This window comes from Fringilla coelebs (genome assembly GCF_963513975.1).
Source record: "Fringilla coelebs genome assembly, chromosome: 3".
NCBI classification, from domain to species: domain Eukaryota; kingdom Metazoa; phylum Chordata; class Aves; order Passeriformes; family Fringillidae; genus Fringilla; species Fringilla coelebs.
The window spans coordinates 60,100,624-60,124,642 of record NC_140030.1 but is presented as its reverse complement, the minus strand read 5'-3'; the positions used below and the strand labels follow the sequence as shown (position 1 = coordinate 60,124,642).

Below are 24,019 nucleotides of genomic sequence, written 5' to 3'. Positions count from 1 at the left end.
AGCACAGGGGTTAAAGCTGGTGACCAGTGTGAGAAATGTAAACAGAAGGCTCAGAGCTCATTTTCCAGGTTGTCTGCAGCCCTGGTTTGGTGCTTGGTAAAACAGAAATTTCCTTTTGGAGTAGTCTGTGTCAATGCCACCCAAACAGGAGCTTAGCTATCCACATTTTGGGTGCTTCTGTAACACAAATAGTCTGAGCCACGTTGCAGATATCAAATATTTTGGTCAGAAGCAGGAAGGCATATGTCCACTCTGAATGTCATCTGAGAGATGCCTGGAAGGCATGTCTGGCAGATTGACATACTCACTGTAGCTTGTAATTGGCAAGAGACAGCATAAGGCCTTGTGGATTTTGATTTTCCCAAGAGGAATATTACTAATGAATTAAGATTGATTTTTGCAATTAGAGTCATTGGAACCTCAGTGTTCTCTTTATTATTTTTTTTTTCCTTTTTCCCACCCTTTCAAATTAAATTTAATATTTATAAATATTTCTATATATTTTAGGAGAGATGATGAGTCAAATAGACTACCTCTATCTATTACTGCAAGATATTTCTGATAAGACACCTGCCACATTTCCATGTTTGTTGCATCAGCTTATTGCTCACATACCTACTTGTTTATTACTCTTCTTAAAAAAGCAAGGATGAAGTGAGACTAATAAAACTATGCCCACTGATACTTAATATTCAGTTGTTAAATGAAAAATTTAAAAATCCATCAAGAACTTGATTTAGAAATCTTTTAACTGAAACCACATTTGACATTGTATTCAATTCAGACTGAAATAAAATCAGGTGGTTCAGATAACTCCTAGAAAAGCCAAAGAAATATAGATATTGTTTACAAACGGATAATATAAATCAATCCCCTTTGCTTTTATTGAGTACATCCATTAGAGTTTAGCCTCCAGAAAATGGGAGATTCAAGAGTGTTTTACTGTTTCTGAAGCCATCTGAAGTGGGAGAGCATTTACTGTGTTTAATTTTCTCCCTTTGATTTGCTCCACATTTTAATTTTAGCAAATTAAGCATCCATTACAGCAGACTGCAATCCTATTACAAGTTTTCCATGTGGGTACCTTAATCCATAGACTGGAGGGTTTTTCTCTCCTTCTGTTCCTAGAATTTATCTTGTTGCAAGTGGAGAGTTTTGGGAAGAGGGCTAGAATCCCACATACACCTTTAGGGGTGAAATCCCTTGTCAACTTCCATTCCATTCAGGACAAGGATGCACACAGGTCTTCAGGCTGTGAGTGCTGTGAAATGAGCTGAGTCTTCTGCTGCTGCAGCTGCTCCAGCTAGGAGTCAGGACACCTTGTTGATGATATGAACTGAAGGCTTGTCTCTTACAACCTCTCACTGACTTGCAAAGCTCTTGAGCTCAGGTGTAGCTTTTGTGGCCCCACAAGTCTTTCTGTCAGCCAAGCTGCCAGCCCTGAGCACGCCCCTGGGCTGCCGTGGTGTGACCACTGCCAGCACACAGAGGGAAAAGTGAGGGCAGTGCCCATCATGAGATCCCAGCTGCAGCCTGTGTGAGGGGCTTATTGAGGGGCAGGGGGCTGTGGTTCCCAGAGACAGCCCCTGCAGAGTCATGCTGGGCCATCCACTAGGGTGGATTGGCTCTATCTGATTTATCCAGCTCCTTCTCCTAATTCACCTGACTGTCTAGAAAGGATAGTTTTCCCACAGTAAACCTGCACAAAACTGAAAAGAATCACTTATTTTGTTCTAGTGCAGACATAAGCAGGTTATGCCCTTCTGAAATGCTAGTTTTGAAACAGTTGAGTACACTTGAGTGGATATAAAAAATCCTAATCCTTTTCACAGAGGAACTAATCTCACTCAGGTTGGACTTTCTTAGAAGAAACAAACTCAGGTTAAGTGTCTAAGGGTTATTTGTGCAGTGACTGTGTGATTTTTCAAGTATCTTTCATTACACGGGGAACAATAAATTATATTCTTTAACTAGAATGGGACAGAAGTCAATGCTGCTTTTGAACGCTGGGTGCTGGCTCAAAACTGCTTGTCCAGTTTCTGGAAACTAAACAAACGTTTGAGTTAAAGCCACAGAGAAGGTTTAGCTGAAATCCATTTTGACTCCTTTGGCACAAAGCACGCAGGAGGAAACATTGCCTTGCCAGTTAACTAATGCTTCTCCCCTCGCTCCTGGTACTGTGTGAGTCAAAGCTGTGCAGTTCCTCCCCAAACCCAAGGCGCACATGAAATTAAGAAATGACAGGAAAAAGGCCACGTCACAATAATTACTGTGATATGCTCTGTTATTCCCTTTCTTTCTTGCTCTGTATTTGAGGCTCAATGTTAATTTACTTGTATAACTCAAGGTGTTTCCTCTGCTTGTTTGTACTAGCTATGATTTCTAAACATCCTTGAAATTATTGGCCATAACATCGCTCCTCATCATGATATTACTTCAACTTGAGCTACTTATAGAAAGTGTTTCTTTCTACTTTTGAACAGAAATGGCTGGCAGCCAGAAAAATATGTATTTGTTTGCCTTTCTATTTTTGGTTTGAAATTGCTGGAAGCCAGTAGGTGGGTTTTTATTTTCTTTTTTAAGATTTTATTTTCAAACTAAGACAAATATTATGTATGAGGAGTGGCACATATCTTAAATAACTGGTTCTAGTAACAGGAAAATGTTCTTGTTAGAAATTCTTCTGAAGTGTGGCTCTATTTCTGGAAATCCCTTCTTGCTTGCTTCAGCAGAATTTTGTATCCTCTCCCATTTTCCTCCATGATTCTTTCACATGCAGAGGGGTGAGTTTCATAGGAACTTTGCTGGCACCAAAACACTGGTATGTTTTCATTCATCTTGTACTGCTCCAATTCATCATCTGCCCATTCTACCAACCAAAGGAAAATCCCACAGGGAGCTGACAAGTGCTTGTGTTAACCAAATGAAATCACCTCATCTGCCCCCTGAATGGATGCCTACTAACCTGGTGGCTTTGGGAAATAGATCCAGTGTCTGCTGTTGGACTGCACAGATTTTGGTCTCCAGAAAGGAAAATTTCAACCCATTATAAAATGAGTACTCCAGTATGAGAACTCATCCCGTTCAGGAGAACCAGAAGGTTACCTGATTTTTATTCCCAGGAAATGCTGGGAATTAACCAAAGCAGGTATCTAAGTCCTATAGATTTCTTTCAGACTAAAGACCAAAATGAACCAAAAAATCCACTCCAAATTTTATTTATTTATTCTCTCTCTTGCATTTCCTCCTAAAGCCCCAAAAACCTCCATTCCCACCCAACTCCAAAACTTATCACAACCAAGCACAAAGCAACCCCTGGCCAAATCCATGAGCTTTGTTCTGTTTATTTCATAAAAATAAGCTTGGATACTTTTGAGTTAATGCTGCTTACTACTTGTTGATTTCTAAATCAGTAAAATCAGTTTACATAACATAGGATTGTCTTTGAAAATTTTTTTTCTCAGGGGTTGGGAGAAGTCAGAAGGTAGAGTTAGAAAGACAAAATGTTTGAAAGCATTTTTTTTACTCTAGTGACAAGACCTATGTTATATGAAAATATAATACAGAGCTTAAGTACACAAAATTTTCTCTTTTAACAGCTTTTCCATTGAGCTTTGAAACCATTCATGGAAGCTGATGGCAATACTCTTGTAAGTATACTTGAAGCTATGACAGAGTTATTGAGCATCTGCAGAGGTCATATGTTGGGGTTATACCCTTGAAGTCACAAAGGCCATGAACAGTATAAAAGATGCACAACAGCATCAATCTGCAAACAGGATCTTTATTATGGGCCAGCCCAAGCAGGGAGGTTGCCCCAGTTCTGCTATAAGGATAAACTGAAATCTACTGCATGTGCCTGATGCCAGGGGTGCCCTCACCTCCAAATCCTACCCCTCAGTAGATGAGATAACTGTAACCTAAACACATGAGCTTAGCAAAGGATTTTCTTAGCCACACAGTCTAACCCTTGGGAAGCTTCAAGAAAGTCCAGCTCTGTAGAATATATCTGTTGATCATAGCTGCCTTTGGTGCCTTCTCAGACTCATGCATTGTGAGTCAAACTTCTTGAGACATGAAGCCTGTTTTTAGTATTAGCCCAATGCCCCTGCTTTACCAAGTAGACTTTTTTTTTCTTTCCCCTGAAACAGCCTCACCTGCCTATTTCACCCCATTTTATTCTTGGAGAGTTTGCAGGCTGCCCCTGACCCAGGATTCCTGGAGCCTTTGATGCAGGTCCCTCTGACTAGGAAGGGTCAAGAGTCCTTTAACTGGTGTTTGGGAGGGATCTGCCCTGAGAGCAGCCAGCAGAGCCGTCAGGTTGTGCAGCTGGGTGGGAAGAAGGAGTGAAATAAGGGGGCCTCCACTGAAATGTGGGGCTGTAGCAGTCTTAGACATGGTGGCAGCAGGGCAGTTTCCCCAGAAGGTGTAGGAACAGCTGTCCCTGCTAGGGCAGAGGCTTCCACACAGAGCGGCTGCAGCCCTCCAGGTGCCAGACTTCAGCAGGTGTCAGAACCCGCTCCCTGAGGCCGAGGGCGATGTCTCCTGGTCCTGCAGGGCATCTTGGAGGAGCTGTGCTGAGAAGTGGAGGAGGTTCAGGAGGAAGTGTGCAAACTGTGCAGCATCAGAGAAAGTGGAAGGGAGAGAAATAGGGTCTTCTCTGAGACACAACAGCATGAAGACCACCAGAGTCCACCTGCAATGGATAAGCAGGCAGTGTCTGTGCCCTCTCTCAAAGTAAGAAAAACCTCTGGAGAATTGGAAGGATGGAAGTTGATGACTTCTTGTATCAAGAGGAAGCTCCTGCCTCATCTAAGAACAGGCTGACTGCCCTCATAATTGAAGAGGAGCCAGATGTGTCCCCTAGAAAACAACGTGGTTCACTTGACTGTAAACCATGCAGGTCTGCCAAGAAGAAAAGATGAGACCCTGCAGTGTGTGACTCCCTGCTGCAAGGGACAAAGGACCCATCTGTAGGCCTGACCAACCATCCAGAGTTGTTTTCTGCCTGGGAGGGGCCAGGATCCAGGATGTTATCCAGAGACTACCAAAGCCTTTGCAGCCCTCTGACTTCTATCCCCTGTTGTTATTCCATTTGAGCACAAATGATACTGCTAGGGGAAACCAGTATGTGCTGGGGGCCATAGAGCTAGAACGTAGCTTTGCAGAGAACGGCTTGGGAATCTTAAAAAACCCAAAAACCTCCATTCCCACCCAACTCCCAACAATGTGCTCATGATGCAGAGAAGGGAAATGGTGTCTTTGGCTGCATCAGACAAAGTATTGCCAGCAGGTCAAGGGAGGTCATAATTTATTTAGTGCTGCTGAAGCCACCCCTAGAATGACTCCTTAATATAAGAAACACATTATATACTGAAGAGGCCCAAGGAAGGGCCAGAAGAATAATAAGGGACTGCAGCATGGCAGATAAGAGGAAAGATTAAGTGGGCTGAGTCTGTTTAGCTTGGAAAACAGGCTCAGGGAGACTCTTACCCATGTAAATAAATACCTGAAGATCCAAAGAAGAGAACGCAGTTTAATGGCCAACATGGTGGTGGTGCTAAGTTGATGGTTGGACTTGAAGATTTTAAAGGTCTTTTCCAACCTGAATGATTCTATGACTCTTTTCAGTAGTGCCCAAAGACAGGACTAGAAGTCATGCACACAAACCAAAACACAAGAGGTTCCCTCTGAAATCAGGAAAACTTTTATACTGTGAGGATGACTGGGCACTGTCACAGCTTGCTCAGAGAGACTGGGGTGTCTCCATGCCCAATGAAATGCAAAAGCCATCTGGAAACAGTCCTGGAAAACCAGTTGCAGGTGGAGAGTGGACTTGACCTCCTGGAGTCCTTCAGTCTTAATCATGCTGTGATTCTCTGGGAAGAAAGGACGCCTGGACTGACAGAAACGTCTGCTGAAGTTGTCACTTCTCTCACACGTTTTTGCTCATCTCTGGAGCTGGCCTGGCACAGAAGTGGCAATGAACAATGCACAGTTGTACAGGCTCCTCTGCAACTCACTCATGGCGTGTTTGCCAAGTGCCGGATAATAGATAGCAAGTTTGAAGTCTGTGTAGTTCTGCAGGATCACTGGCCCATCCTGTTCAGTCCTTAGCAAACCAAAGACTGCCAAAAAAATTAAAACCTACTCTCTATTACCACTCTTGTACAAAAGTGTATGTTTTGCAGTTATCCCAGAGCTTTCTAAGAACTACTGCTCTCAGATTTCCCTTGGAAAGAAGAAATACAAATACATCTGATGTTCTCAGCTTTTCAGTTGTACCCGTGATAATGAAATAAATCACTTCCCATTAGGAAATTTAAAATTACAGAAAAATATCCAGCATTGTTAAAAGCAAAATCATGACATTTGGCTTAGTTTCAGACTGTTCAGTGGCTATGTTTGCTAGTTGTAGAATATTCACATCTGAAACTCCTGTTGCATCCCTTGTTTTATTGGTAACAACTCTGCCTTCCACAGTTTTCTCTTTGCTCTGTGCTGGGCAGAATCTCTGGAAGAGTGAAACTTTAAAGTATCTTCTAATCAATGTTCACCCAGGTCCACTGATATAAAAGATTATTGACTTTTTTATAAAAGAGTTTTCAGTGAAGGAAACTTTAATTCACTTCTTGAAAAAAGGTTTGCCACTGGAGACTTGCTAATGTGTTGTATTCTCATGGAAAATTGAATCCAAATTGTGCTGGTGAGACATTTTATGAATTTTGTGGTAGATTCATTTAAATATAAGTTTTCTATTGGTTTGAAATAGAAACAGTTTTACTGAAAACTGTTTGTTTATTTCATAAAGTACCTATCTGACTCCAAACGCTATGCTTTGCAGAAAGAGGTTGTTTTTATGTGTTTATAGATCAACAAAATTTGAGAAGGCAATTTTGTGAATCATGATGCATTTTATTGCTGCATTTGGGGATAAGAGTTTTCTCTTGTGTGGAGCAGAACACATATTTTTTTATAGGATGAAGCTGGGTTTCTGAACAGCGCTAAAACACAATCGGAAGTTTCAGAATCCCAGGCTTAGTGCTAATTTGTTGAAAATTTACCTCAGTTTTCAGGAATAGTCAGAAAGACAATGAAAAATGCATCTTAATTAAAAAAAAAAACCCATCAGTTATTTTGTTAGAGATTTCCCACTGATTTTATCCAGGCAGACTAAATACAGGTCTGGCTGTAGAGAAACTGCCCCTCCTTCCACCATTAACTTCCCAACTCCTCCCACAATGTAGGAAGAAAAGAGGGTTGGTTCATTACCCCTATCAACTTGCTGCAGAATAATACACATAACTTTGTAAATTATTTTACCTAGCCCAAGCTCTTACTAGGTGATCAGTTTTGGCCTTGGTCTGATATAAAGTGGGCTCAACAGATGTCTTACATAACATGGGTACTAACTCTTTCCTGACACATGAGCAATAGACCATGCTATTTTTTTTTAGATCATCAACAAGGTTAGTGGAAAGATTACTTCCTCCTCAGTTGTGTAGAGAGAGCCACATCCTGCCTCAGTATTGCTCTTTTTTTTATGTCTCTATATTGGTTAGAGATTAAACGACCCCAATGTAGAGCCATGGCAAAGATGTGATGTTGCTTTACTACATAGATTTTGGGCCAGCAGACCTGATTCATATTTGTTTTCCTTAATATCATTTTTGATAGATCTGAAGGAAAGCAATTAGTTTGTGTGACCCATGGATTCCCTGAGGCCATACATTATTTCCATGTGTCCTAAATAGGGCGTAAGTTTCTTTGGAATGAAGACATGAAAAGGATGGGGAAATAGCAGAATCTCTAATAGAGCTGATGTGTTTTCTTATTGCTTTTCTTTGTGTGTTGTCATGGAGAATAGTCTGCGAGAGAGAGGCAGTGGCAGAATAATAAAAAAAAACAATAAGGGAAAAAGGAAAAAAAGAATACTCAGTGATTAGGCAGGAGTCTGGGATTATTCATGCCTGGTAAAGCCTCCCACAAGAGTGTTGTTCAGGTCATGTCAAGCAGGATAAGCCCAGGACTGCGAGGCACGGCTCTGTGCTCTGTGCTACATGCTGCAGAGCTCCCCGCTTCAGAAAGTTGTCGCTCTTGTAAACGCTGGTGACAGTGGGCTCTTCTATCAACTTGCACCTGGTCTAGCTTTACTCACCTTTAATTTGCCTGTGAGAAGAGCCATCACCTTTTTCAAGGGGCATATGAAATGGGGTTTTGCTTTCCTGAGAAGCTGTCTGGCGAGGTGGAGGGGCTACATTAGGGATGTTCATAGCGTAGCTCTGCAGCGGATCAGGTAGCTAGCGGCTTTGCAAAGCAACATTGTGGCCAGCATATTAAATCATACCTCACTTTATGCTGCATTTGTCATCTGGGGGCTTCAAACCCTTCCTAAAAATAGAAAAAAGTGAATGCTTTTCACTTCCCACACTAGAGGAGGAAAGGTTGAGGCAAAGAGAAGTCAAGTGCTTTGTCCGCAATCACACAACCAGCCAGTCTGTCTGGGGAGAATTTACTCTAAAAGCCATACCTTCCATTTTCAATTACCTCCTTTTCTGTTCTCTGGTCTTCTCTTTTAGTTTCATTTTCTGTGTGTTTATGCAGGATTAAAATATGTAGACTGCAAATGCATAAATAAATTCATTTTATTTATGGGACAAAGGACTAAATGCCTCTGTGTTATTTTTGCAGTGACTAAAATTTCCATACATTTTGTGTGATTTTTTTCCTTAAGAAATATTATGAAACTAACAGGGAAAAAATACATGTTCTGCATTAAATAAAAAAGACAAAGGTGAAGATAAATTTGTTTCTTTTTCAGGATTTCTTAGAATGAGCTAAATGACTAACAGTCATCTGGCACGTATTTTAATCTCCCCATGTTTGTAAATCTTCCTTATGGAGCCTAATGAAACATTAAAATGCTGGAATTTTAACTTCTATTTTTTAACTACAATTTGGGCAAACACAGCAAAGTAGAAGCTGTCTGTGGATGTGAAACAGGAAGCAGTAGTAGATAGACCCGTGTAATAGGGTTGTGTTTGCTCTTGCTCAACTAGATGTACATCAATTTTAATTAACACGTTTTTTGCTTCAGCTGCTAACGTCCCTTCAGCAGCGAGTGGGTTATGTGTTTCCATCCTGCATATACCACCAGCATCACCACCACGTCCTTCTCTAGCTTCCCCCTCCCCTTTCTACACAAATGTTGCAACACAATCTGAAATTTCCTCTTTTCTTTCCTTCCTGCATTTCTTACAGGTTCCTTTGCGTCAGAAGGCAAAAAAGAAAAGTCAAGGTAATGAGAGATTGTTTTTTCTTTTCTCTCCTGGATTCCTCTTTTGTTATTTTCTTAGTATGTCTTATTCTTGGGAGGGTGAGGATTTTGTACTGCTACTCATCTGGTGAAAAGCTGCTTTTTAACACCACTGATTCTTACCACCGGTTCTGAAAAAAATGACAACGGGCTGTTCCTTTGGACTAAATCCTTGTGGTATGTTAATTGAATCAAAGCTGGAAATCAGTGAGGTAGAATCAGCTGCCTGCACAGACATACACACTAGTGGTTTTCATGTACTTGGCATAATAGTTTTCTCTAGCTGACTTAAATAGATGTATCCTTTTCAGTGCAGCTGTGCGAGGGAAAATATATGCATGCTTCTCTTAAAAGGATCAAAGGCTGTATTTTTAATTTACAAAAACTCGTGTATGGTTATCTTAGCATTAATTAGTATCTGCATTATCTATAGCTTACTGTTTAACTCCTGAACATCAGCAAGCCTTTCAAATGAGTGTGTGTTACTGTCACAGCCATTATAAAACTGAATTACTTGTAAGTATATTTTAAGATATGCTTGGATGACTTGCTGAGGTTCCTAAGTAAGGATGATATCCTTAATTGGCAGCAACATCTTTCCTGGTAATGCAGTTTTAAGCAAGCACAACACTGTATTTTTAATGGCACAGGGTTCTTTATAATGAGCCGACGGAGGATATCGTGCAAAGAGCTGGGGCAAGCCGATTGCCAAGGATGGCTCTACAAAAAGAAGGAAAAAGGAGCTTTCATTGGCAACAAATGGAAAAAGTTCTGGTGTGTGCTAAAGGAGTCATCGCTGTATTGGTACAGCAGTCAGCTGGTGAGTACAGTGTACAGGCAGCTTTGGGGGCCAGACAACAGCATCTGCTGGGACTGACAGAGGGGAACCTGGGGTCACAGTTTTGGTGCACCCTGGAGGAGTACAAATAACTGGGTTTATCTCTCAGCCCTGACACCTGTGATCTGGGAAGTGTCTATGTGAATTTGAAATATGCAGAAAATTATGTGTTTTCTAGTTGAGCAGGTAGTTGTGAAATGTTAACTTGCTGTCTGTTTCGCCATGTAAAGAGCTCTTCTTTAAGGGCTCTGGTGGCATTTGAATTTGAGAAATGTTTTCCTGGGTATAGACAATTTGCAAACATTTGTCAAAACTCAAAACAGGAATGCATCTTCACTTCTTATTAATTTAATTTTCAGAAATGTCTCTCCTATTTCTCTTTCCATCCCCTTCCACACTGAGATTATTCTGGTTTTATGCTGTTTGTCTTCTTAGTTTCTTTTTCTTTTTTCTTCTATTTTTTTCCTATTTAAATTTATTTTTCTTTTTTTTTCTTCTTCTTCTTTTCAAATAGTAGAGGGCAGCTGACTTTACTCTGGGCTTGTTTGGTTGGGTAGAGAGAGTGTCTTGCCCATCCTAGGAAGATTCAGATATGGTTATTCCTTTCTCTTTGCTGTCTGACACTGATGCCTCTAAAAAGGTCTTATGACATTCAAATGATGGAGTGACAGATCTAAGAATAAGAGTGTGAAGAGAATTAGGGTATGCCAGCAAAAACATAGTTTGAAACTCAGCAGTTTCAATGTTGAATTGTGGATGGGCATGAGGTCCCTTAAATGCAAAGCAGCTGCTCTGAAATCAGTATGCCACAGACACAGCAAAGAATGAAACATGGAAGGAACCCTTATTAATTATTAGAGCATTTTAAAAAATATCAAAAGCAATCTGGATGATTTCCACTTGTTTATTTCCAGTGCAGTAATCCCCATCAAAATTTTCCCTAATTGTTTCAGGGAAAAAAATGCAATAGTTTAAGACATTTAAAAAATCCTCATACCCTAAAGAAAGCTTTACTCATGCAGACAATTTCACATTCTCCCTTCAGCTGTGAGTATACTGTTAGTGGTTTTTTGTGGGGTGTTTGTTTGCTTGCATGTGTGTGAGAGAGATTTTTTTTTGTTTGATTTTTTAAAATCCAAATAAAAACTTTGGCTGGTACTTCAAGATGATATTAACTATTTCTTCTGGGGGTAAAGGAAAGCAACTCTGCTAGTCTTGGGCTGTTGTTTTTTATGATGTTGTAGTAGTTTGATATAGATTCCTTTCAAGACTATGTCAAATACATGCATAATAGAAAGAAAAGAAACAGAAATATTGGGAAAAAAGTTTTGAAAAGGCACTTTTTTCCTTATGCTTACAATATCTCTTTTTGAAAGTCATGGCAAGGCAGTAATACCAATAAGCAGCATTAATACCTTGCAAAACCTTATTGGCTTTTATAAATCTGTTTGCAGTTGTACTTCTGGCCAAGCAGTTTTTAAAAAGATGAGCTTGCTGGCTGATTTGACTTTTTAGACACAGTTGCCAGTGTCTGGTTTTCACACAGCCACAAACAAACCAAGCTCATTAATCACCAGAGCCAAACTGGTCAAGCAGAGCTACAGGTATTCAGTGTGCCCCAGTCCCTCTGATATCAGCCCCAGTCCTTCATCACCACCTTTGGCATCAGCCCCTGTAAAAGGGCCCATCACAGGACATCATAAAAACCAACAGCCCAAGACTAGCAGAACTGCTTTCCTTTACCCCCAGAAGAAATAGTTATTATCATCTTGAAGTACCAGCCAAAGTTTTTATTTGGATTTTAAAAAATCAAACAAAAAAAAATCTCTCTCACACACATGCAAGCAAAAAAACACCCCACAAAAAACCACTAACAGTATACTCACAGCTGAAGGGAGAATGTGAAATTGTCTGCATGAGTAAAGCTTTCTTTAGGGTATGAGGATTTTTTAAATGGCTTAAACTATTGTATTTTTTTCCCTGAAACAGTTAGGAATAATTTTGATGGGGATTACTGCACTGGAAATAAACAAGTGGAAATCATCCAGATTGCCTTTGATTTTTTTAAAATGCTCTAATAATTAAAAAGGGTTCCTTCAATGTTTCATTCTTTGCTGTGCCTGTGAAATATCAGAAAGGAATAATCCTAAGGGGTAATAAAGATGAGAGGAAGTAAAAAAGGCAAGACTAGGAAAAGTTTGCCTCTGGGAAGAGAAGAGTGGTGAGGGAGAGGTGCAAATTTCTCCACTTTCTTCAGTTTTTCTGGCCTGATTAAATTCCGCTCCTGAGATCCAGAAAAACCATGATCATGATGGTTCCAGTGCTCCTAGACAGCACTTACCTTTTTAGTCCATGCCTACTTCCTGACTGTCACTGACTGCCCCAAAAGAACAAGGCTGAAAAATAAGAGTCAGCCTCATTCCAGTTTATTTCATTTCCCCTGAAGAGCTAATGTGGCTTCAAAATACTGTTGTCTTGTGTCAGCCCTGAGTTCTCACCTATCACAGTTGTGCTTTAAGCATGCTAGCCAGCAGCACCTCTTTGCTTTCAACTCCTGCCAGCTCTCACACACTATTTTATGTTAAAAACTCAGGGTTTCTTTGGGCAGCTAAAGTGCAGCTTCTATATAACTATAGGTTCAATCAATGTTTGCAGAATGTCTGTAACTGTGGGGTTTGGAAAGGAGGAGAGGTGTTCTTTGCTAAGTCCAGCTCTCTTAAATTCTTGAGACCAGAGGCATGCTCAGAGTTGTATGTGGGATCAATTAATCCCAGATATTCTCACTTCTAGATTGATGAAAGAGAAATAGCAGTGACACATTCGCTTGTTTGCTGGCCAGTCTCTGGCATTAGGACTGCCTGCACTTCTCCTGTGTTCAGTAAAGTTAATCCCTGGTCCGAAGGGGCTGTACAACATGACAGTGGAACAGGAGTCCTGCTTCTCACGTGCCTGAGGCTTCCTGTGATGGCCCCTTTTGCAGGGGCTGATGCCAAAGGTGGTGATGAAGGAGTGGGGCTGATGTCAGAGGGACTGGGGCACACTGAATACCTGTAGCTCTGCTTGACCAGTTTGGCTCTGGTGATTAATGAGCTTGGTTTGTTTGTGGCTGTGTGAAAACCAGACACTGGCAACTGTAGCATAGCAACGGGGTGCTGGACCTTTTTTCTAATGGAGATGGAGAAAATAGAGAGTGGGTGGAATTTGTATGGGAACATGCATTATCCTGGATTGGGTAGCTAACCTCATCTGAATATCATCTTCTTGGTGAAGTTTGTCTTTATGTGCCTCTGAAACTCTGGATGTTTCTGTCACTCTGGCCTAATTTTTCTTCAAGCCCCTCTGGTACTGGGTCTCTCTTGAGAGGCAGATGTGGATACATGGTACGGGACATTTGTGACATTTGCAGCTGATGTTTCCTCCAATTTAACATAAAATATTTTGTGTATGCCACAGCCCAAAAGAGTAAAAATAATAAAAGGATCAGCAGTAGCAGATCAGACATTTTAAGAGTTAAGCTTCTCCTTCACTAAAAGAAAGCCAGAGACCACAAGCAAATCTGAATAAGTTTTCAATGAGCTAGCTGAGGCCAGGGCCCAGTAGTCTCAGCAGGCTTGGGTAGGCTGCCCTGGAACCTCTTCCCGCACAACCTTCTTCTTTCTATAAAAAAAGTGAGATGAGTAAACTTCTCTTTGCAGCACAGAAGCACTCCCAGTCTGGGGAGGGGAAGCAGTTTGGACTAGGAGGAAGCGCAGAAGGGCTGGTTTTGCAATGAAAACACAGGACATGTCACAATATATCTGGGCAGTCAGAATTTCTGGGTGCATTCACAAACACAAGACACCTTGGACAACTGCTCCTCATTAGTGTTGGTTTATTTTTTTTTGGTTTTGTTTTTCTTTTTAGTACCACTCTGTAGGCAGCTGCCTTTAAGACAAGTGTTTAAATAGTACAGTTTGTGATCCTGCCTGACCCTTTAGCTGTTTCAATTCTCATACTGAAACCCCAGAGGGAATTAGTACTCCGACATAGGAAGAGGGGTGGTGGGGGAGGATTGTCACGTGTAATCCCAGGCTCCTGGCTCTCTGTGCTTGTTTCGACTGTTGGATAGTGTTGGCTGGAATGAGACAAAGGACTAAATGCCTCTGTCTGGTGGGTCTTGAGGGTAGCTTGACTGGTTTTCCAAATAGAGTTGAAATAGATTTTTGTGGAATTTCTTAATGGTGGTTGTCATGGGGATACAGCGGAAAAGAAATATAAATATAAAATTAAAGAGATGCAGGCTGTGATCTACTGTCTCTATTTATCTTTGTACTTTTTTTTTCCTCATTCACTGCATTTGAATTGGTCCTCACTCCAACAGCTTTGCTGGAAGCTCTATAATTACGGCTTTTTAAAAGAAAAATCTTTTACCTTTGAGTTGTAATAGCTGCTTATGTGGATGAGAAGAAGTCATTGATGTCAGCTGATTGAGCTGAGAGGCTTGGGGACCTACAGCCCAATATCTTACCCAAATTATTCACAGTTCTGTAGGATGCCTCATTGGTGTGCTTGGCAGAGAGAAAAAAAGACTGAAATGCTGAACTGCTCCTCCAACATCCCTAGAGTCTTCTGGGGGCAGTGCTGAAACACTGATGAAGCCATGAGGGCTGCCCTAATTTGCAGATTGGACCTCTTCCACAATAACAAGATATTTCATTTTCTAGCGCTATGTTTTAAAATCTTGCTGCAACATTGCACTCACTTTAAATGACTTACTAAATTTCCTAAAGCCACAACATTTAGATAACATATTGAGGCAAGCTCAAAAGGACATTAGCCTCTTTCATTGGATTCATGCATTGTGTTTCATAAATAATTTCTTTTTGTTTCTGAGTGCAAAGCTTTTCCTGTGAGGAAAATGGCTACTTTCTTTTTTGCCAAAAGAATTTGCAGAGACTTGTTATTAATGAAATTATTTTTCTACAACTTGGAATAGCAAAAGCACAGATTTATGTTAGCCTAACCTCATAAAACCCACAAGAGATAACAGCTTATTCTTTTAAACATCCTGATTGAGTAGAAAATAGGTCAAGGTTCTTTGTATCTGAGTTTGTTAGGGCTATTTTATTGCTTCACATCAAAATCTGAAGGAATCTGGAATGAAACGTGTGAGTTAAATAATAGCATGCTAAAGTCATGTTAGAGATAACATTTTGGAAGAAAGAAAGCACTTAGGATCTCTATATGCTTTAAATGTTTTAAAATTACGTTTGTATCCTAAGAATGACTGAAAAGATGACTTCCACATGTTCCATTCCTAGGATTTATTTGGAATTCTATTTGCTGACTGAATTAACACCCTTAAGATTTTTTGTGACTTCTTTTTATTTTTTCCTGATAATTATGAAGCTACGTACCCATCAAACCCCTCTTTTCTGTTACATAGATGGCGTGTTTTAGATGTGTACAAATAGTGTATTTCAATCATACGTAAAGTGAAACATTAATTTTTCTTTAAATTAACAAATATGAAATCACAGAATTAGTATAAAATCTGAATGCATTGAGAGAGAGAATGTGAGAACATAATCTTTTACCAACTGGAACAGGCAAAATACTGCATAAGAAATAGGGGGCTTCTCTGTTGTACAATTGTCAAAATTAAAGTACTGAAATCAAGGCCTGCAGACCTATAGTCATTAGTAATTTAGAGGGAGCTCCCCTAGTCTAGACAGAGGAATCTATTTTAATCTAATCTGAATTACTGATGGATTAAGTCAGTGATTCAAGTCAGAGTTCTATTTCTGCATGGGTGGGAGTGTTCCAGGTGAGTGTCTCCACACTGGCTTGTGGGGTGCTGTTAATTCACCAGTCCAATACAAAATCCAAACACCCAAATACTTTTGTACATTGACAGTAGAGACAGTGACTTAATCCCCTTGGGAGTGCTTTTGCAGCACTCTAAACTGTCTATAGGGTACAGTCTAGACCAATGGTCACTGCACTGATAGATGGAATGGGCTGAGCTGTAACTGCAGTCAAAACATGGAAAAAAGGCCAAATCTGTCCCAGATCCAAGTCACCCACTCACCCACCTGATGGCTTACCCAGCTCAGGCCATGGATTTATTCCTGCATAGGTACCTGGGTATATCCCTTCATCCTGGGTCTCATGGATAACTTTTTCTCAAACTGGGAGGATGGATTCCTTCTACAGAGAAGCAACTGGCATTGTATGCATTTCTTATCCAGCAGTGTGTGCAACAATGATTGTTGTACCTCATGGACAGTTTTTTTGAGTTTGGTTCATGGTACTCTCAGATTGGTCTTGGGAACTAAACAGGAATTTTGGTGTTCCAGATCCAATAAGTGATCATATTTTTGGAACAGAAATGCTGGATAATACAATCTCTACTTTTAGTACAGTACAGCCCAAGAATAATGCTCCTTCATTACTCACGTGTATTTGTTTGCTCATCCCTATATATTTAATATACTATGGATCTGGGATGGTAATATTAGGTTTAGTTAGTTGTCTTTTTATCTCAATGATTTTAAGCTCATGAAATTCTAACCTGTGGAATGGAAACAAAAGGTCCCCAAGCTAGTCACTAAGCAAGTTTTACAGATACAAATACAATCAGAAAGTGTTAAAAGCCCAAGCAGCAAATAAGCACTTTTTCATACAAATATTACAAAATGAAACTTTTTCAGCCCAGATGTAAAAAATAATTTTTTTCTCCTGTGCTGAAAGAAAAATAAGAAAAACCCCTTCCATTGGTGCTGTCTGTGTCTTGGAGCAGCAAAACTGTTTATCGGTGGTGATGTGAAATATAAACTTCTCACATGAATGTTTAATACCTGTAAATGACAGGACTGATGGTTAGGCCATGATTTATTGTTTACCAAAGAGCAGATATGCAGATGTGAGGGGAATACCCACCCACTGAAGTAACCATTCTGTATTAATATTTCAGTTCTTGGAGATTCATACTTCCAAGCATTGAAACTCAAAGACTTGTCTTGATGAACATCTTTTTATAGTCTGATCATATTCATGCATAATGAGACTTGAGATACTGTCAGTCATCTTCATTTATCCTCTGCCTTTGTAATTGTTGTGTGTATTTTATCTGCTTTAACTCAGTGTACATTTTCAGAATTTTAATGTGTCTACTAGCAACGGCTGGGAGGAGCAAAAATGTAATTCAGGAATGAGCAATCTATGTTTTGGAAAGTATGTTTTTTCCTGACATTATGTCCTACAGATGTTGACATTATATATTCATCTCATCTTAGGAGGACTCCTAACCTCACTGCAGATGACCAGGTGTATGTAGATAGATGTAGCAAGGAAGATGTTTCTGCCTCATATGTTTCAGTTTCAGGCAGCACAAACAGGGATTTGAGGCTTGTCACTTCAGTTTCTCAGCTCTGACTCACAGTCCTGCTGACTGCGAGCAGAGACGTCGATGCTCGGTAAAGCTCCTTGCATGCAGAAAGGGCTGACTGGATGGAAACAGGGTACTGTAGATGTAAATGTAAATGTGGATATGAATGTCTGCCTGGATATTGCCATCTCTTGCACCATGCCTGCAAATTTCTAGGGGTAGTGATAGCTGGGTGACCAAAGCCCTCTGAGGCAGGTTTGCAGTTTTTAACCGCAGAACTCAGCTGTGTGGGATGATCCTCTTGCACCTTGTGGGATGGGAGCAGCCTGCACTGCCTCTGCCTTGCTTGTGTATGGGTGACCCTGCAAAATGGTCCAAGCTGCAATTACACAGGGGACACCCTTCTCTATTTCTACTTAGAATCATCTTGGGGCACTTCTGAGCTGTATTTTTCAGCTATACATGGGTCATTTTATGTGCTGCTGTTACCTGTCTGTGTAAGATACACACATGCTGTTGTGTACATGGCACAAACCCACCTTTGAGACTGTAGATGCCATCCAGACCCGAACAGATGATATAAACCTTGTTCATGCTTACTAGTCAACAAAATCTATGCTCACACTCCGTCACTTGCACCAACAGGAGTGCACTTGCACCCCGGATTTGCACAAATATAGCTGGTATAGAAATATTCCATCAGGCGTTAATCTGTCCCCATGGTGATGAGCATATATTTTCACAGTATAAAAAGCTGTCAAAAACAAGCACTTGCATGTTAAATATTATTCAGCATTGGAATCTACTAGTTTACCAGTTGGTTGATGTGGTGATATTTAATCTTTTTTTCTTTTATGGAAGGCTGAAAAAGCAGAAGGATTTATAAGACTTCCAGACTTCAGTGTGGATCGAGCAATTGAATGCAAAAAAAAGCAGTAAGTTTATCTCTTGTTCCCAGTTTTGCATGATTTTTACAACATTGCAAGGAATGAGCCTCAGTAGTCTTTGACAGTGAAGCTGTGGGGAGTTCTTTTGTGTTGTATAAATAATGAGATATTAATTGAGCTACTGAAAGAAAACCATATTGCAAAACTATTTTTGAAAAATCTCTGCCAGATGTGCTTTGCTAAAACCACAAATAAAAAAGAACAGATGAGTGTGCCAAATGCTTTCTTTTTCTTTTCCTTTTTTTTTTTTTATTTGCTGTTTATGAGTAGACTGTAATTCTCAGATGCCCCCTCTTAGTCGAGGAGGTCAGCAGTGGTGCAAATAATGTTGCATCCCTCCAAGCCTGGACTATTCTTTAGGCTGCTGAGGTGCAACTCAGCTTGGGCTGTGCTTGAGGCCTTTGGCTGTGCAGGGAAAAATTCTTTCTTTAGCAGGGTGCACATTTAAAACTATTCTCTCCAAACTCTATATGCAGAGCTGACTTCCAGCTGCTTCTGAGCTCACTTCAAAGGTTGGGAGGGGTGTTGCTGTTGTTCAAAGCCATAAAGTGCAGCATGGTTTTAATTGCCTCCCTCAAGAGAAAACCTTCATTCTTTGGATGGAGAAGTCAGAAGAGCCAGTCATTGTTTACCCACCGTGTGCTGCTTGTGATTTTACTGTGTCACATGTCCCTTCCCTCAACCATCAGTTTTCCATGCTTTGGGGTCTTAGCCTGATTGACCACCACACACAGAAGCTGTTCCATGTCTTGGGTCACTGCTGGTGTTTTCTTCCAACATTTTTCGAGTTTGCTTCACATCTCAGAGCTCGAGGAAGCAAAACTGCACATAGTATATGAGATATGAGAAGGCAACAAAGTTATGTAATGAAATAATGGAAGACTTTGTTTTATTCTTTATTCCTTCCCTTTTAGTTCCTGTGGTTTATACTCTCTGAATAGCATGTGGCCTAGGAAATGAGCTAAAGATAGACTAAAGTTTTAAAGAAAGAGCTGTGTTGATGGACAAGCGAATCTGGATAAATACAGTGGAGTGAATAAATATTTTAAATAATTCATTCAGCTATTATTTCTTCTTTCTTATGGAAACTATTTTTCTTCATATCTCTTATCTTTTTCTTTTCCTAAAGTGCTATAAAGATCAGCCACCCACAGATCAAGACATTTTATTTTGCGGCAGAAAATGTTCTGGAAATGAACACGTAAGTAGGAGTGACTGATCATGTTTCATCCTGTCTCATGCCTGAGAACACCCTTTGAAAGTTCATTCTTTCGCTGTCAAGCAGTCATTGACAAAAGTTATTTGGGGAATTACTGAGGCTAATTTTTCTGGTCACTAAATGGAAGAAAACTATTGCTTTTTGTTCACTAATTATAATTGAAATCAGAATTGCTTAATTAGCCCAATTTTGATGCTAATCTTCCCAACATTTGCTGGTATAAATCCCTTTCTGTTAGAATGGTGCTAAGATTTGATAGCAAGTACAGCACCTGGGAAGAAGTGAAGGGAGAAAGGAAAGAGAGGGAAAAGTCCCAGAAGTGATCAGGGACTAGAATATAACAGTTTCTGATTTCAGAGTATCATGTCAGCTAACAAGGAGGGTTAGAGGGATAGAAAGCTCTGTTTCCTTTATGTAAATTAGCATTAACTTCAGCATCAAACTGTGCTGTAGTTGAATGATCCTCATGGCAGGTCAGAAGTTTTCTTTCCACAAATGTCCAGAAGGTTGACAACCAAACAGTTCACAATGAAGGAAGTAAAAATGGATATGAGTGCTGCCATTTCAGAAACCACTGAGCTATCAGAAAGATATTATTTTCTGCTGATCCAAATTTGGCTGATTTAGATATATCTCATCTCTTTTCCCTTTTCTACTTCAGATTGCACTCTGTTCTCTATGCTATTGCATTAAATGGCCAAATACTGGATACAAGCAGTACAATTTAAATGGGAAGAGAGCTCTTACAATAGTCAGGTCAGGATTTTCATCATGGCTCTACTGGTGATATTTGTGTGATTTCTCACAGGGCAAGGACTACTCATTCCCTCTATAAATGAGAGACCTCATACATATTTACCACAATAGAAAGAGAGATTGAGAGAATGTGTGTGACCTTCTGAAAGATCTGTAGATACAGAAGTGTGCAACATTACAGTAGTGTATGTCCATAGGTATGTAGTAATAAATCTGTACTCTACAGATGCCTACAAGTATGGAAAGAATCTGTTGCCATTTGCAAGCTGGAGCAGCATGGAGCGCTCTGGTGGGGAGATCACCACCCATTACAGTCCTCCTGCATTTCCCACCAGAGCTCCTGAATGGAGTGACAAGATCCTGAGGCAGATTGGATGAGGATGACTGAGAATGAGGGGCAGCTGGACAGGAATATTTCAGTAGAGAGGGTAACTCTTGTTAAGAGAGAAGAGATGGAAGGATGTATGGAGAAGGAAAATTAGAGCTAATAGAGGATATTAGTAAGTGCTAAAGCTAGTTTGGAGCCCAGCTGGAAATTCTCATGTGAAAAATGCTTAGTCTCTTGTGAGTCAGTGAGTGAAATCTAAGCAGGTGTCTCAGCTCTTATGCCCCTGGAATGATTTTGTTCAAATTCCACTTCTTGATTAAATTTCATTTTGGCTTAAAGATAGGTAGCCTAGTGTTAGAGCAGCCTGCACTATGCTGTACTAACCCCCCACTGCTGCAACTGATGGTGTTTTCCTTGGCAAAGTACAAAATACATGCATTTAATACATAAAGTACACGCATACTCACGCATATGTCGAAACAGACTAAAAGACATCTGTTCTCTTGGCTCCAGTCCTGCAAATGCATGTGTGAATGGTTCCACTGAACTCACTGGAGCATTTGTGTGTGTCGAGTTCCTGGTGTGCATAAATGCTTGATGGATCATGACCTTTTGTAACTCTTCATGCATATATTGACATATGCATATACCTGTACATATATCTCTATTAAATCGACAGTGGACTTATTAACAAAGTCATTTTTTTCACTAATTTATCATGTATTTACTATTGTCATGCAGCAAGAAAAGTAAAGCCGTGCTGACCAGCTGCATGCATTTAGCTGGCCAGTTGTACATAGTTATTAGTGACTTGTCTGCCCTCATCATTAGTGAAGTCCTAGAATATTTTTAGCAAATCTTTTCCTTGTTAAGGTAGATTTTCATTTAAGAAATCACTCTGTTAGGATTAGCTGTCAGAAAAGAGTCAATGGACCGCTCTTACAGAAATGAAACTTTGTTTTTCTGATTTGCCTGTGGCTCTATTGCTCATACTGCAGTCTAAAAGTGCAGTTACTTTGATGCTGATCTTACTAGCAAATTCCCTGTTGCTTTAGTAGAACCAAAATCAAAGAAAAATGTTTTTTTTTTTCCAGTGAATTCCTGCCCTTCATACTTTCTCTATATATGCCTTGAGTTTTAACCTTAAAAGCTTGAGCCTTTTCAGTTGTTAGTTACTTAAAATGTGGATAGATCTGAATGGCTTACAGGCAAACATAATATACAAAAAGTATGACTAGGGAATGTTTCTAGCACCAGAAGAATGCAGCCACCTAGGAAGACAAGTGAAAAACACCTTAATTATAGCATAAACCAACACAGGAAGTGAGACTTACTAAAACCAAAAGTACATAGCAAGTTGAAAAATGTGGTATGTTATGATCAAAAAGTTTGGTTTCAAGTGGTGCAGACTGTGCTGCAACAATTTTGGCCAGGCCAGCTGACATCATCTTCTGAGGCTCCCATGCCTGTTTCTTCGCCTCAGGTGAAAGATGACACCTCAACAGCTGGACTAATTCACTGACATGGAGTTACAGCACAAAGACTTTTTCTTTAGCCTACCCAAATGTGACTCCTGGGTCATCAGTAGTACCTTTCTTTCACTATCAAGGAAACATGTCCCAGGCAACTAATCCTGTTCGCTACAGGGTATATTAAAACAGAGGTAACTGCTGCCTTTCTAGATGATCTAAGTAGAAACTTTGACATTTAGTTGTCAGGCTAAGGAAATCAGATGTGGTGATGTAGAAAACAACTGAAAGAAGCAAAACTCGGTCTGAAGAGCATGTGAGTGTCCCTGACTCTGTGTTCTCTCTGTTTCAAACACAGGTGGCTAAGTAAGCTGGGAATGGCTGTAGACCCTCAGGCACCAAACAGGAAGAATGAGGAAGGTAGGCTCCTGACTGGTTTCAGTGGGTAACTACATTGTGTTCTTCACAGTTTTTGCTTGGCCAAATTTTTGCCAGCTATTTTCTTCCTTTTGAGCTGTGATCTTGGGTCTGCCTACTGCCTGAGCTCAGAGAAACCACATTGCCACGGTACAGAGTAACCACAGGAAAAGGAAAAATGGTGAGAAACAGAGTGAGTGAGAGGCACTAGGTGATCTTGGGAGCGGTGTGTAACTACTCTCTGGCAGTTTGCTGCCTTGCTAAGCCTACCAAGCGTGAAGAGGAACAGCTGTGCTGCTCTGGGTTTTGAGCTGGTGAGTTATATAACAGGAGCTGTGCTGCAGCACGGCTGCTTGCAGGCCCAGGAATACCTTGTGCCCTGCAGACCCATCCCTACTGTGTCCTCCAGTCTGGGGGGGTTCAACAATTGCAATGTTGGGGGATGAGAGGATGGTACTGCTATTCTGGAGCTTACTATTTGTTTGGGGGCCAAGCCCAAGTTCATTACAGAATGAAAAACTTTAAAAATCCTAAACAATTTATTTCTTGTCTTAATTTGGACATCGACCTAATATAACTCTTTGGTGGGAGGATAACCAGCACCCAAATCACAAATCTGGGCTGAGGGGTTGGTTCAGAGTGAGAAGTGCTGTGGGTAATATTATATTACCAAACCAGGAATGGACTCTAACCTGAGGAATATGTGAGAAATATCTGGGCTTTTAAGTCTCCAGTTTTAGAGCATTGGTACCCAGTGCTTTTTTTGGAATTGCTGAGCTTGTGAAGGAGCTGTCATTATAAAGAAGAAGCTGGAATTTGCAGTTGTATGAGCACTTAGGTGATGCAGCCTGTTTTGTCTAAGCAATGAAGTGTTCCTCTCTGCATCCCTTCTGCTTTTCCACAAAATTCAAGATTGTGGTTTATGTCCAGGCTTGGGACATGTCATGACATTATTGATTAATTTGATCTGGCTCCATTTATGTTCTACCATTAAAAACAGCTTTGTGGTTGGTAAACACTGATGCTACTGATTCCTGGAGAATTCAGCAAGTCTCATCAGTTTCTTTGTTTTCAGTTCACATTTGTTTCTTGTCAGGAAACTTGTTGACTTCCACACCATCTAATTCTTCCTGCCTGTATCCTGTTTGAAGCCAACTTTATCTAAACACTTTAGGATCAAGGACTATATTGAAAATTAGGTTGTGTAGCAAGAACTGCAAGATACGTGTACGCAGAGAGGAAGTGTGCAAATATATTGTCCATCTTCTCACGAAGAGAAGAGTTCAATGGAAAGTGGGAATGGCCAAAATTTTTTACAATAAACCAATTTTTTTAAACCTCAATAAAACCTGTTACTGGT

At 40.3% G+C, this 24,019-nt stretch overlaps 1 protein-coding gene across 1 annotated transcript in view; it reads left to right on the top strand.

The window, feature by feature from the left end:
* Positions 1–9,977: 9,977 nt before the first annotated feature.
* IPCEF1 (interaction protein for cytohesin exchange factors 1) overlaps positions 9,978–24,019 on the top strand; it is a gene marked incomplete at both ends in the record, with an annotated part of 33,644 nt that continues 19,602 nt past the window's right edge. Inside the window, 4 exons of the mRNA XM_084202632.1 lie at positions 9,978–10,136; positions 18,385–18,458; positions 19,600–19,671; positions 22,601–22,662. Coding sequence (XP_084058758.1) covers positions 9,978–10,136; positions 18,385–18,458; positions 19,600–19,671; positions 22,601–22,662 — 367 coding nt within the window. The remainder of the gene's footprint in view (positions 10,137–18,384; positions 18,459–19,599; positions 19,672–22,600; positions 22,663–24,019) is intronic.